The sequence below is a fragment of the Calliopsis andreniformis genome, chromosome 6 (genome assembly GCF_051401765.1).
Source record: "Calliopsis andreniformis isolate RMS-2024a chromosome 6, iyCalAndr_principal, whole genome shotgun sequence".
Classification (NCBI taxonomy): Eukaryota; Metazoa; Arthropoda; class Insecta; order Hymenoptera; family Andrenidae; genus Calliopsis; species Calliopsis andreniformis.
This window is the reverse complement of record NC_135067.1, coordinates 11,363,694-11,377,479: the sequence shown is the minus strand read 5'-3', so window position 1 is coordinate 11,377,479 and position 13,786 is coordinate 11,363,694. Positions and strand designations below refer to the sequence as shown.

At 32.8% G+C, this 13,786-nt stretch overlaps 3 protein-coding genes across 3 annotated transcripts; all 3 read left to right on the top strand.

Annotated features, from left to right (window-relative positions):
• Positions 1 to 7: 7 nt before the first annotated feature.
• Positions 8 to 3,293, top strand: LOC143180798 (putative inactive tyrosine-protein kinase Wsck). The gene is made up of 4 exons (XM_076380766.1): positions 8 to 747; positions 828 to 979; positions 1,051 to 2,786; positions 2,889 to 3,293. Exons 1-4 carry the CDS (start codon positions 578 to 580, stop codon positions 2,955 to 2,957), a joined length of 2,127 nt encoding a protein of 708 aa, XP_076236881.1. The 5' UTR covers positions 8 to 577; the 3' UTR covers positions 2,958 to 3,293.
• Positions 3,294 to 4,430: 1,137 nt separating this feature from the next.
• Positions 4,431 to 6,539, top strand: Mrps9 (mitochondrial ribosomal protein S9). Its single transcript, XM_076379598.1, has 10 exons — positions 4,431 to 4,532; positions 4,644 to 4,776; positions 4,868 to 4,971; positions 5,088 to 5,261; positions 5,343 to 5,428; positions 5,543 to 5,618; positions 5,704 to 5,826; positions 5,910 to 5,949; positions 6,107 to 6,222; positions 6,453 to 6,539. The coding sequence occupies exons 1-10, from the start codon at positions 4,431 to 4,433 to the stop codon at positions 6,537 to 6,539; spliced, it is 1,041 nt and encodes a 346-aa protein (XP_076235713.1).
• A 1,191-nt stretch (positions 6,540 to 7,730) lies between these two features.
• Positions 7,731 to 13,002, top strand: LOC143181190 (uncharacterized). The gene is made up of 2 exons (XM_076381481.1): positions 7,731 to 7,916; positions 9,207 to 13,002. The coding sequence occupies exon 2, from the start codon at positions 9,245 to 9,247 to the stop codon at positions 12,155 to 12,157; it is 2,913 nt and encodes a 970-aa protein (XP_076237596.1). The 5' UTR covers positions 7,731 to 7,916; positions 9,207 to 9,244; the 3' UTR covers positions 12,158 to 13,002.
• The last annotated feature ends 784 nt before the right edge of the window (positions 13,003 to 13,786 follow it).

Here is a 13,786-nt window from a genome sequence, read left to right as displayed (position 1 = left end):
GCGCAATTCAAAACGTCACCCTGTATATTAATGAACCCGGCGCTTACCCCACACAAAGTTACTCATTGTATGAGTGGTATGGGTGACGCTGATCGGACATAATCGCGCGTTGTCAAAAATCTGTCGATATTTTATATTTCAATTTTATCGTACTTAATGATTAATACAGTGTCAACGTTATTATAATAATTATTCTCTCACTGTCACTACAAATAGAAGACGGGAAAAGTATTTTGGACCGTCATAATAATGTAAATAAATACAACCACGCCCGTGTATCACGTTGTGCATTCGAATACTTGCGTTCAATGCATTCTAAATATGCATTAGCATTTTTCACATAAACAGAAATGGATAGAAGTATTGAAGAATACTACCTTCAAGTTATAGAATGTGAAAATAATAAAATGCAGTACTCGACTAATTTTGTTCTTTCATTTGTATCGAAATAGTGACATTAGTCATTCGTTGACTCAGATGTAAAGCATTCTCGAAGAATGTTTTGTTTCACGTTTTGTACTTAATAACGCCGATTAAGATCATATTATTGAAGTCTGATTGAATATTATTGTAATTTATGATGATAGTACTGTTCTTAATTTTTTATCTCTGTAGTCATGTACTTAGCCAAAAGTACGAGGGTTGTTTTCGGAGTTCCGTTTCGGATCCCGATTTACCAACCCTAATATTAAGTCATATTGGTGTGCCAGCAGAATGTATCAAAGAATGTCGTTCACATTATTATATGTAAGCTACAAAATTATTATTTATGATAATTAGATAGAAAAAGTATGTAATAAACAGCATCTTCTATAAACAACTAATAGGTTTGCTGGATTAATGAACCAACGATGCTATTGTGGTAGTAAATATGGTAGGAAGGGTTTGTCTACATCCTGCAACGTTCCTTGTTCGTTAGATCCAAAAAATTATTGTGGTAGTCAAGAAGCAATGAGCATTTATGCAACTGGACAAAAAGGTAGATCAAATATTATATGAAAGTTATGTATTTTACATGCATGAATTTAAGTTTGTTAAATATTTTCGTAGGTCCTAGTCCACCAAGAAGATTACAAATAATTCACAATGGACCCACTAATTTATATATCACGTGGGAACCACCTAACATAGCTAATGGAAATATTACATATTATACTTTAAAAGCAAAGGTTATCGAAACACATTCTTCTAATTCACTACCATTTATAGAAAGTCAAGTACAAGGACAAGATTCAAATGGTACCAATTTACAAGGCTTACAACCAGGCACAAAATACAATATATCTGTCGTTGTTGCAAATACTCAAGCAGATAGTGAACCTGCATATGTATCAGGATGGACATTAATAGCTCCTCCTGACAAACCAACAATGCCAAAAGTAATAGCACAAACAAGCACTACCATAACTGTTTTATTGTCAAAAGCTAAGAGCGAATATGGGCCTATTAGTGCATATCAATTATTTGTTACTCAACCCGGTATAATACTTCCATTGGGTCCTAATATCATGTTCTATAATTATGAAAAATCAATACAACAAGGTTTAGGATATTATGTTACTGCAGAATTTGAATCATCCGAATTTGATAAATATAGAAAGTTTATAGTTGGGGATGGAAAAATGATTGGAGGATATTATAATGCACCTTTAAATACCCAAATAATGCCTCAGATTGGTTTAGCAGTGATTTCTAGATTCCAGAGGGACGTACAGTTTGCTTATTCAGACACGATCAATAATATCAGAAATTATGAAAACGAGAGCAATGGAATGGATACAATAACAATCATACTTTGTGTTGCAATTGGCCTCCTAGGAGCTTTACTCATAGCTTCAATAGTATTGTACTTTACACTGCGACAACGTCACGAAAAATTTCGGATGAGAAAACTTCCTGAACAACAAGAACTTACATTACAAGGACCACTATATGAAGTCGATAATATGGGATATATTCCAGAAGACATACCTGAAAGGGTAAATCATTACCAGGAACTAAAAAGCAAGGTATGGACAATACCTCAAAATGCACTGACTATTAATGACACTATATTACGTCGAGGAAAATTTGGTACTGTACATACTGGTACAGTTGAAAAAGATGGAAAATCTTGTTCTGTAGTAGTTCATACTATAGCTGATAGAATATTAAAAGCATCTGAAAAAAGAAATATGTTACGAGAATTGGATATCTGTATTCGAGCATCTCCTATGAAATATCTTGCAGATCTTGTGGGAACTTATGAGACACAGGATACATTATATGTTGTATTAGAATTGCCACCTCAAACGCTAAAAGATCGATTACTATCTGCAAGATCTGGAAATATATTTCCTGTGGATCAGATTTTACCAATAGGATCTATGGTAGCATCTGCTCTTCAACATCTTGATAACTATAAAATTGTACATAATCATTTATGTGCACGCAGTGTAGGTATTTCTAATAATTGGATACCCAAATTAATGGGTCATGGTATTTCCAAATATGCTTTAGAAGATATGAAGTACACTCGATGGACTGCTGTTGAGTGTATTGGCAATAAAAAAAAGTATTCACCAGGAGTAGTTTGGGCATTTGGTGTACTTTTATGGGAAATGCTTAGTATGGGTGGTACACCATATTCCCATCTTACACTTGAAAGTGAAGTAGAAGAAGCAGTTAAACAAGGAGTTAGACTACCACAATTATTAGATATTCCTGATCCAATTTATGAAGTAATGTTATCTTGTTGGCACGTGGAAATTCAAGAAAGACCAACATTCGCGGAACTCACAAGATTGGTAAATACCATTTTTAATTTGGGAATTTAAAACATGAAATATTTTTTCATGTATGTACGTTTGTACGTATAAATATTCTCTATTAATTTTCTATGTTTTTAGGAAACTTTAAGCATCTGCCCAATCACCACAATTACAGAACCTTACATTCGAGAATTAGAATTACATTAATATCATTAAAAAACAAGTGTTCGTATTTTTATTGCATTTACATGATATGTATTTATCATATGTTATATGTAGTAATCTTGGATTTGTTAAATATTTTTATCACATTTTTTTTTAATCTGTATAGTTACCAATGCACAGAAATTAATCCATGTGTATATCATTTTATGTTTTTTTTTTTTACAGTATTTTAAATCATTTTATTTTTATATTATTTTGTTTAAAAGTCAAAATATTATACAAGTATTATTGATAACATTTTCCGTCCATAAGTAAGATTGAATAAAGATTATTTTTTGTGAAATACAATTTTTTTATTTAAATAGTACCATTATAAGACAATAGCAAAATACTATAGATATATTAAATTAAAAAAGAAAAAACCCATGCTTAGGACAAAAAAAATTAATGTGTTTCACAGAAAATACAGTTAGCACTTAAGATAAAATTTTGCTAAAAACAATGACACCAAATTATTATTGAATATACATATATCTAATTTTTTATTTACTCTATATATACATGAATTTGTTGTTTAAATTTAATGAAATGTAATAATATTTCTTTAGAAATTATTTGTAAAAAAAAATGATCTCAAATGTGTGTATATGTTCATTTACTATCAGTATTATAAATTTGATTTATTTTATATTTAGAAAGTAATATATGTTGTATAGTGTGAAATAATTTGAATATTGTGTTTAATGTTAGAGTAATATTTTAATAATGATATCAGAAATGTTTATTAAACTAAAATATTTTTATATGAAATAAAAGTATTACTTTGATATTGTATTTACAGTCCATTTTTTTTATGAATTATGTGTTATACTATTACAGTACGTGCATCCGAGAACGGTTTTAATAAAAATGCATAATGAAATTTCATTACGGTTTACAATTATAAACTTATATTTTAAGCGAATCTATTATACATATTTTTTCGTATTTCAAATCAATTTATTATACTTAAACTGTCACAATTACATTCATAAATAGAAATAATATAATTTTTTAATTTCTAGCCGAATTATATACATATTTCAAGTATTTCTGAAGATGTACCTTTATTTTCAAAATTTTTTTTAGATATGTTACGTGTAAATATGTATACAGTAAACTGAGTTCTTTTATTTACTAACGTTACATAATTTCAATAATACGTATGTAGATGTATTTACCTACCTACTCTTATTTTATTATTAAGAATTAGGAATGTACGTTTTTGTTGAATTTTAATTATGGTCATGCTGGTTCACTTTTCTACACGGTGAAGTGGTGAAGTAATCACGTTTTCTTGTTTAGTTGGAAAAACCGTAAATATTTATTCGATCATGGTGAATGAAGAACAATTTACAAAATATGAAATGAAAGAACAGGCATAAAACTTTTAATGTTTTATATTACTAGCTATAAACACTTTTAAAATTAATTTGTATTTATCGAAAAAGATCTCGGTCGTGTTGATTATTAAACATGGCTGTATCAATGTTTACACGTTTTGGAATTGTACGAAATTTAATGAATGTAAACAATATTAGTGCTATTGGAGGAGCGCTAAATATTAGACAATATTCGGTAAATAAATATTACTTAATTCTATTAATGAATGTTAACTGATTACAAAATCTTATTTATAACCTTAATGTTAATTGCAATTCTACAATAATATTAATTCTCTATTTATAGAATGTAAAATCTACTTCTTATAAGGATTCTATTAAAGAAATTGAAACATTATTTGATGACGTATTTGATCCAACTGCTAATAAAAATATGAGTAAAGCTATGAAGATCTATTTAGAGCGAACTAGGCAATACAGTAAGTTTTAAAAATATTATAACATAAATGTAAAAATTTTATGTAAGGTTAAACTTTATGATATAAATTAATAAGTAATTGTTTATTTCAGACAAACTCATGGAAATAGAAAAAGCTAAATACGAGATTGGAAAACGACATCTAGCCAATATGATGGGTGAAGACCCTGAAACTTTTACGCAAACGGACATTGAAGTAAATTATATTTTTTGTATGAGAAATATTTTTCTTATCAATATTAATAGTTTAAATTAAATAAGTGAACTTAGAATAATATGTCTTTTTGACCTATGTATTATTAATTTTTATAGAGAGCAATACAATATTTATTACCATCTGGCATATATGACCGGCAAGCTCGACCTTTAATGTTGCATCCTAATAAACTTTTTCAGTATAAGAAAGAAGCACAGTTTGATGAAACTGGTAGACCGTTTCATTTCTTATTTTATACTTGCAACCCTCGTTATTACGAGATACTTCATGTAAGTTATTTTTTAAGAAGTACATAAATTAGCATTATACATTGTGATAATATTTTGTATAGATAATATTTTTGTTCATAGAACATTGCAGAGACTATAACTTATATGAATCGGGAAGAGGATAAACGTATTATAAACAAGAATTTACCTTCTGCAGAAGATAAATTGTAAAGTACAAACTTATTATATTCTACTGATCTCACTGTTGTTAAAATACTTAATGATCACAGATATTTATTATAACTATTCTATTTTTATAATAATTACTATCATTGCTTTAGTAATGAAGAAGGAACAACTTGGGTCACAAAAAATGATTTACAAACTAAATTAATGGAAAGACTTACTGATAAACAAGTAAGTGTAATATAATTCCTCTATGTATGTTCATCATAGTAATATCTTAACATTTAGTATTACATAATATTCTAATATATTTTAGTATGACTACTTTATCAAAAGTATGGATAGAGTGATGAAGCATCCTTTGTCAAAACTTAAATCTGATTTCATTATGCAGTATAGAATAAAAATATCTACAGGAGATAATTGTAAACTTCTACCTGTGAGTATATTTAAAATGTTCTTTGTCATGTTACTTACTATTTTGCATTTCAAAGTAATTGACATATCTTTCCTTCATTACAGTTCCAATATGTCAATGGCAGGCCTTTTACTGTGTCACGGTGTAAGTATTAAACATAAGCTATTAAAATTAGCATTACTGTAGAATATAAAATAAATAAACATATTATAGGTAAAAATATTTGTACATTTAAATTGTATATCTTAACATGCCTACATACATTTAAAAAGTAAAAACATGAACTGTTATATTTTTCTAGTGTGTAAAAGAAAATCTGCGAGAGCAGAAGTGAAAGTGATAGGTAATGGGTCTGGAAATATTAGCATTAATGGACAAGATATTACATATTTCAAGGACAAACAATCTCGTGAACAGGTGAGTTGGTAAAATAGAAGTTTCAAAATTACATATTTATCAGGGTGCATATGTGGTATTAATATATTTTTGTTTTGGTTATTAAGTTTCATTATAATTTTACTTTAAAATATATTTACTTTTTATTAAAATAAAAGTACGTAATGTTTTTTTTAATTCTCGACAAGTTTTTAATAAGCTTTTGTGATGTATTATGCGGAACTTAATTTTGTAAAACGTTATTATTTTAGTACAAATACATACACATGAATTTGTTAATACCACATGATATTTATTATGATCATTATCTATCAATGAAATTTATAATGTTAGATTAAAACAGATGTGAATATTAGAATTTTTAACTTTAACAATAATTTAAGAGAGTAAATATTATCGAAGATACAATCTAAACGGAAGTCATTACAGTAGTTATTTCAAGGATAAATATTTTTCCAATGATAAAATTGAAAGGTTGTGTAATTTCTTGTTTTGGCGCATCTTTAGCATTCTAGCTATATTCTTTTAAGATGCAATCGGAATTTACCGTCTAATGCTTTTGTTTAAATTTATTTCCTTTCACAAGCATGACATTTTATGTTAGCGAACGGTCACGCTCAATTATCACTGATCGACATCCACCGATCAAATTTTAAACATAGATACGACAGGTTCAATATAGTAATTATATCTAAGAAATAATAATGTTACTTAGACATCATTTATTGCGAATTATTTTTAAGATCTAATTACTGTATTGAACTTGTAATTTCTATCTTTAAAATTTGGTCGGTAGTTGACGATCGGTGGTGATGGTTGAGCATGACTACTCCCTTACATAATTGAACAATCGTTGACTACAGCGTGTTTAATTTTTGAAATTTTATGTAAAGGTATATTTAAATATATGGAATTACATTTGTAGTTCGTGGTTAAATAATTTGCAAGGAAGATTGAATTTTTTCAATACTAACACTAAACTATTTTGAACATTGAAAAAATGCAACTACATTGCAGTTGCACATATTTTGGTGAGAGTTGAAGATATAATTGAATTTTCAATCGTATCTTCTCAATAGTATTAAATAAGACTAAAATAGTCTTCAAAGTTTGTTTTTTATAACAAACCGAAGTACCTGAATTAGCACATTCTTTGGTGAAAATCATGAATATAAGTCATGAAGAAAAAGTAAAATATAGAAGAGAAGAAATTTGATGTTTGTAACAGAAAGCTACAAATTCGATGTAAATAAAAGACAAGAGTTTAAATTTAATGGAAGTGGAGATATCGAAATCTCACAAATTGCTAGCACTTCCGCTGTACGTGATCGTGGCCTTCACGGTCTCACGACGACACTTTAATTTATCTAAAATTCTGTAATGAAATCTACGTCTACGAAATACAGAAAGAAACAGAGACGCAGATTTTACAAGAGTGGATAGGGAAATCGAGAACATGCAAAATGTTAGCATTTCTGGTATATGTGATTTATCGTAGTCTCCGCGGTCTCAGAACAGATGATACGTCCAAGAATGCTCGATCCGAGCTCAGTATTAATCGAGCCGTCCGATGGTACGATACAGACACACGATGTTGTTATGACACTGAGGCTTCGAGCATCTCTATCACGAGTTCGTCTGATCAAACCGATTAAGTTTTTCGCATGTGGAAAGCATCACGGCTGTTTTTTACCTGGGCGTGTACAAATCATTCGGTAAAGAATTACTGCAAAAAATTTGCACGTTTCATCAAACGTCATTAATTATAGAAAGTCGATGAATTTAAAACCGTGAGAGTCGTTCCATGAATTTTGCAGTGAATTGATTTATATGACAACACAAAGCAACATATTAATATTAAAGGTCATTTTATAAACTTAATGGTGAATTAATTCGTCTTGTATGTCTTGTAACATAAATAAAATGTATGTTTGTGGAAACAACTGTTGGTGTAAGGATCATTCATAGTTGTAAATAGTTGGAAAAGTTGAATGATAAAAAATAAGAGTCAGTTATCATTGTGATATAATAAAAGTGTAGTTGCTAGTTACTGGTTACTGCAATTTTTACTTAATGAATTACAACTATTTTATAAAATATGAAATCCAGGGCACAGACATGTAATGAACAAAAAAATATATGCTTCTAATTTCTGTCTCAATTATTTGATATATTTGATACAGTGTTGTAATATGTTTATATTTGTTCAATATTTTTGAAGAACGTCACATATAAATAACAAATTTCTTTAAATTTAATTTTAGATATTTAGGTGTAGAACTTGTTTTAGTTTTGTGTAAGACTTTCGCTTTCTTTAAATTATTTATAAAATTGTATTAACAATCGTAATTCTTTAAGAATGCAGAGTATGCGGAAATGTCATCTTGCGTATCTTTGTTATGTTTTTCAAGTTGTCGCGTCGAGAATGTTCTTGCCTTCGATACTTGAAGGACTCGAACTGTATATAAATAATATCAATTTAAAGGTAACGGTGCGGCACTTTACAGTTATCAATGTATGTGCCCGATTTTCCAATTGACATTCGCGTCTCACGCGATGCGTCTCGAATCAGTTCAGACGTCATCAAAGATGTTCATCTGCACTTCTTACACTTCTTTGCGCTTATTATTATGATAAGGAAGAAATAAATGATCTAGACTTACTTAACAAAGCAAATGCACCTTATAAATTATTTAATTAAATTTTACAAGAAAATGTAAAAGAAAAAGAAAAATTTGAAATTACATCAAAAGAAATTTGTTATTCATATAAATTATTATTAAGTGTTAATAAAATCAAGGAATGACTCATACTTTAAATAGCGTTTAATAGGTAATTGAAATAAAATTACAAAACTCTTATAAAAATAAATTTTCATAAAATAATACAAACACAAATAAGGTCATGAATAATTTTCTTTTCAATTTACATTTACAAACTCTCATCAAGTTCATTAAAAAATCCACCCCATTCACAGTTAGTACTTACAACAATATCCTTTATAGATGAGTGATGTAATCGCATAAGATACAAAGAGGGGAGGATGGCAAACGATTCGCATGTCTCGATTTCACCACCACCAAAAAAGAAAGTTCTGCTTGAACAAATCATCGATATGGAGGATGTAACAGTATCCACTCCCAGTACGCCAAAACGCACAACTATGACGTCTCTGCTTCTGACACGATGGCTGGCGTCGAAAAATACTCCTCGCACGGAAACGGAAACGAGCTGGACATCGGAGGATCGAAGTTTGGAGTACGGCACACCGCCTCCGATAGAAGAGCCACATTGTTATTCGATGTGCGCCAGCGAGAGCTCGTGCACCGAGGAGATTAATTGCACCTTGCAGGTCAACAAGGACATAATCAGAAACCTCTTGATAGAGCACATGAGGTCTGTGGGCGGTCGGTTGCAGCTTCTAGACAACTTGGAGATGGGCAAAATAGACCTGGACGATCCCGAGCATGTGTTAAAGACCTACAAACGACAGGAAATCAACACTCTTTTACTTTACGCCAGTTTCCTCGGTCAGGTGGATCTCATCACTGGCCTGCACAAGTGTGGAGCGGATTTGAACCACTCAGAACAAGGGCAAGGCCTCACTGCTCTGCATCTGTGTGCATTCAGCAACTCCCTGGAAGGGGTTCAATATTTGTTAGCGAACGGAGTGAACATGAATCTACAACGTACTCATACTCCTTTCCATTATGCTGCATTCGGGAATGCTTTCAAAGTAGCTCAGTATTTCCTTCGATTAGGAATCAGTCAGGAGTCGCCTTTAGGAGAGGAGACTGTCTTGCATGCTGCGGCTAGGTCAAACGCTTTGAACGTCTTGAAATTATTAGCGCCGCATAATCCTCTTTTGAATAATTTAGACTGCAATGGATACGCTGCTATACACCTTGTAGCTGACGGAGGAGACCCAGCTTGCTTGATGGTGCTTTTAGACGCTGGATGTCAGCTAGACCTGATGACTAAAAAGGGCGACACTGCTCTGCATCTCGCAGCAGAGGCCAGCTGCGTGGAGAACGTGTCTCTGCTAGTGGAGAAAGGCGCGAATGTTCATTTGAAAAATCATAGAGGTCAAACTGCTCTGCACATAGCTTCTCGGTGTCACTCCTTAGAGTGCGTGGAAGTACTGCTGAAGAAGGGCGACTGCGACCCTAATGTTGAAGATGATGACGGAAGAATTTCTTTACACCTTGCTTTAGGAAGATCTCTGTTAGCTTACGACGTTACCGAGTTTCTGATAACGTGGAAAGCGAATGTGAACAAAACCGATAAATATGGCTATACACCGCTTCACATAGCTGCTTTAAACGAACTGTCCCAATGCGTAGATATTCTAATTCAACATGGAGCGGATCTAAGCGCCAGAACCAAGGGTGGTACCAGCGCTTTATCCATTATATTACGCAAAACACCGACGTCTTTGAATGTCTTCAAGCAGAAGCTAGATGCTTCCATAACGCTTCATCAACATGGATCGGCCACGGGAGAAGTAGAACTTCGACTAGACTTTCATCCTCTGTTAATGCATCAACAGCAAGGAGAGATAAGATATCTCGGGACCTTCGTAAAAGAAGGGTACAAGGAAATTCTCGAGCATCCACTCTGCCAAGCGTTCTTGCATCTGAAGTGGCAGAAGATCCGAAAGTACTACGTGGGCAGGCTGGTCTTTTACTTGTTCTACGTTCTTATACTCACCGGTTGGGTAATGACTGCTTTAGCGCATAACTGTTACAATGAGTCACACGGACAATTAGACAATGGTCAGCCGCCATTATGTGCAAATACCACTGGTATAAACGGTTTTCTCTATAGACATCCCGCTCTGCTCGAAGTGGAATGGTACGCCTTGATGGTCCTGACTATTCTCGAGGCGTTTCGCAAATTGACTAGCATACCGACCTACCCCTCGGTCCGCCAGTTTTTCACTCAGGCTGAAAACATGGTAGAGTGGTGCGTGATCTTGAGCGTGTTCGCCACGTCGTTCATTTACACAGGCAGAACCTACCCGTGGCAGAGCCACGTGGGCGCCTTCGCAGTGCTCTGCGGCTGGAGCAATCTTATGCTGATGATAGGCCAGTTACCAATATTCGGGGCATACGTGGCGATGTTCACCAGCGTCCAAGCACAAGTGTTCAAACTGCTCCTAGCATACGCGTGTCTTTTAGTAGGCTTCACAGCGAGCTTCTGCGTGATCTTCCCCCGCTCAAAATCATTTAGCAGCCCACACATAGGTCTGATCAAAGTCCTCGTCATGATGACTGGAGAACTGAACTTCGAGGACCTCTTCTTCCCCAGAGAGGAAGATGGGAAGGCCACCGACTCAGGTGGAACATCTTGGATCCTGCTCCAAGTATCCGCCCAGTTGTCCTTCGTGCTATTCCTTCTGTTCGTTACCATTGTCCTAATGAATCTGTTGGTAGGCATAGCAGTCCATGATATAAAGGGATTGCAAAAAACGGCGGGCCTGGCGAAACTCGTTCGTCAAACGAAACTGATCTACGATGTCGAGACAGCGCTTTTTCTAGGCCTCCTGCCGAAACGAGTTATGAAGTTTCTACGATGGACAGCTTTGCTGTTACCATCGCCCTTGAGAGCAGTTCTGACAGTTCGACCTCTTAATCCCAGAGAGACTAGACTGCCTCGTGAGCTGTTGTCGGCCGCCCACAAGGTCGTCAAAGACCGAAAGAACGCTTTTGGTACTCTCTGCAGCAGAAAAAGCAACAGCACGATGTACACGTATCTGAAAAGCGAGCCTTACTCGACGTTTCGTCGGCGTTCTCGCGAAGACGACACATCCGTCGACGAGTGCACGATCAAAGGGGAATTAGCAGATTTGAAGAAGATCTGCGAGAGGAACCATAAGCTTCTTCAGGATCTTATTATGGCATTAATGATAGACAAACGCTACAATGTTGATAAGACAGAGGATGAGGCTAATTAGTGGCGCTCCTTGATTCATGGAATCCCCGACGATTTGGTGAATATCGTGTGAACGATCTGAGAAACGTTTGGATCATTGAATCGTGTCTTGGAAACGTGGCATTAGGAATGTTCATGAAGAAATTCCTGGCGTTTCGTTTTACGTCATTTTGAATAATGCATTTTGAAGTTCGACGAAAATAGAGATTGAGCAGTGGAATAGAGAAGTTAAATATCGATTGTTTACGCTATTGTATTGTTTCTTCTTTGTGATCTAACGCGAATCTTTGAGAAAAAACCGGAAACGGAAGGCCTAAAAAAACGAGTGGGAGATTGTCGATTGAAGACCTGCGTCCTCCGAAGTTCTTGTTATAAAATGGAATTCGGAGAAGAATATGTATAAGACAATGGTATATACATATAAAATGGAAACGTTATCTGGCTTTAATAATAGTCAAATTTTAATTCTACGACTTGGAGTAATTTTTTAATTTATTTGTGTGAATAATATTAAAGAAATTCAAATTGTGTGTAGGTGATTGACTGATTACTTTTATGCAATTAGTCGGGACAATAAATAGATTCATAGGCTTGTATGTATTTTAACTTATAGGCTTTCATCTAGTATTTGTAAAATATTACTTGTCAAGCATATATAATAAGCTAATTAAACTCCGTCCGCAAGATCTTGAATACTAGGAATACGAGATACTATTTAATTTTTTACTTTGTATCATTTATCAATGTGTAAATAATTGTAAAAAAGGATTGTAAATATGATGTGATTGGACAATAATTTATGTATAATCGCTGACATATTTCAATTTTATACTTTATTAAACGAAAAGACGTAAATAAATTATTTTTAAGTTATATGTACTTTTTTAAAACGTAATTTTATTTCAGCATTTATAAAATATCTAATCGTTTTTTAACATCTGCTGTTTTGCAAGTTCCTTTTGCAAGCATCCTTTTTTCCATTTTTTAATTATTCAATAAAAAGTAGTTACATCGTTTTAAATTTCATTATCTAAAAGATGTATTTCATCGTTGACATAAATTATTACATAATATGAACCTATTAATTTAAATTGAAAAATGGTTTCAAAAAAACTAATTGATGCATTTCATAAATATTTCTACGTTAAAATTCCTTAATTGGATAGAATGTTCAGCTTAATCTCAATCAAAGAAGGTAATGTCGTAACATCATTCGTATAGAGGCTTAGTTTCACCAAGCGATCATGTTTTGTTCATACAGCAGTTCTAAATTCATTTTACATATTTAATTGTTTAATAATTTTGCATGTGTTCGAAGGATCCAACAATTTTTGTAATCCTCAATATATTTCGCAAGGTGTTCAGTCACTGAATGAAAAAGACATTACACAGAGGCAGAATGCAAATCGATATGGTAATCGGCTAAATTTAACGGTTCTCACGATTTATTTGTGATCTCCGTATAGGAAGATCACTGTGTCTGTTGAAACACACTTTCTGTGCATTAAATTGCTGACCACAAATATCTCACTGCGTGATTTAAAGCACGTCTGATCTTTCAGTACAATTTTTTCAAGAATTTCGCAAATTTCTGTTTAATATAGTATTAATCTTAAATTTCTGTTGTATTATTGTCAATTAAAAAAAAGAG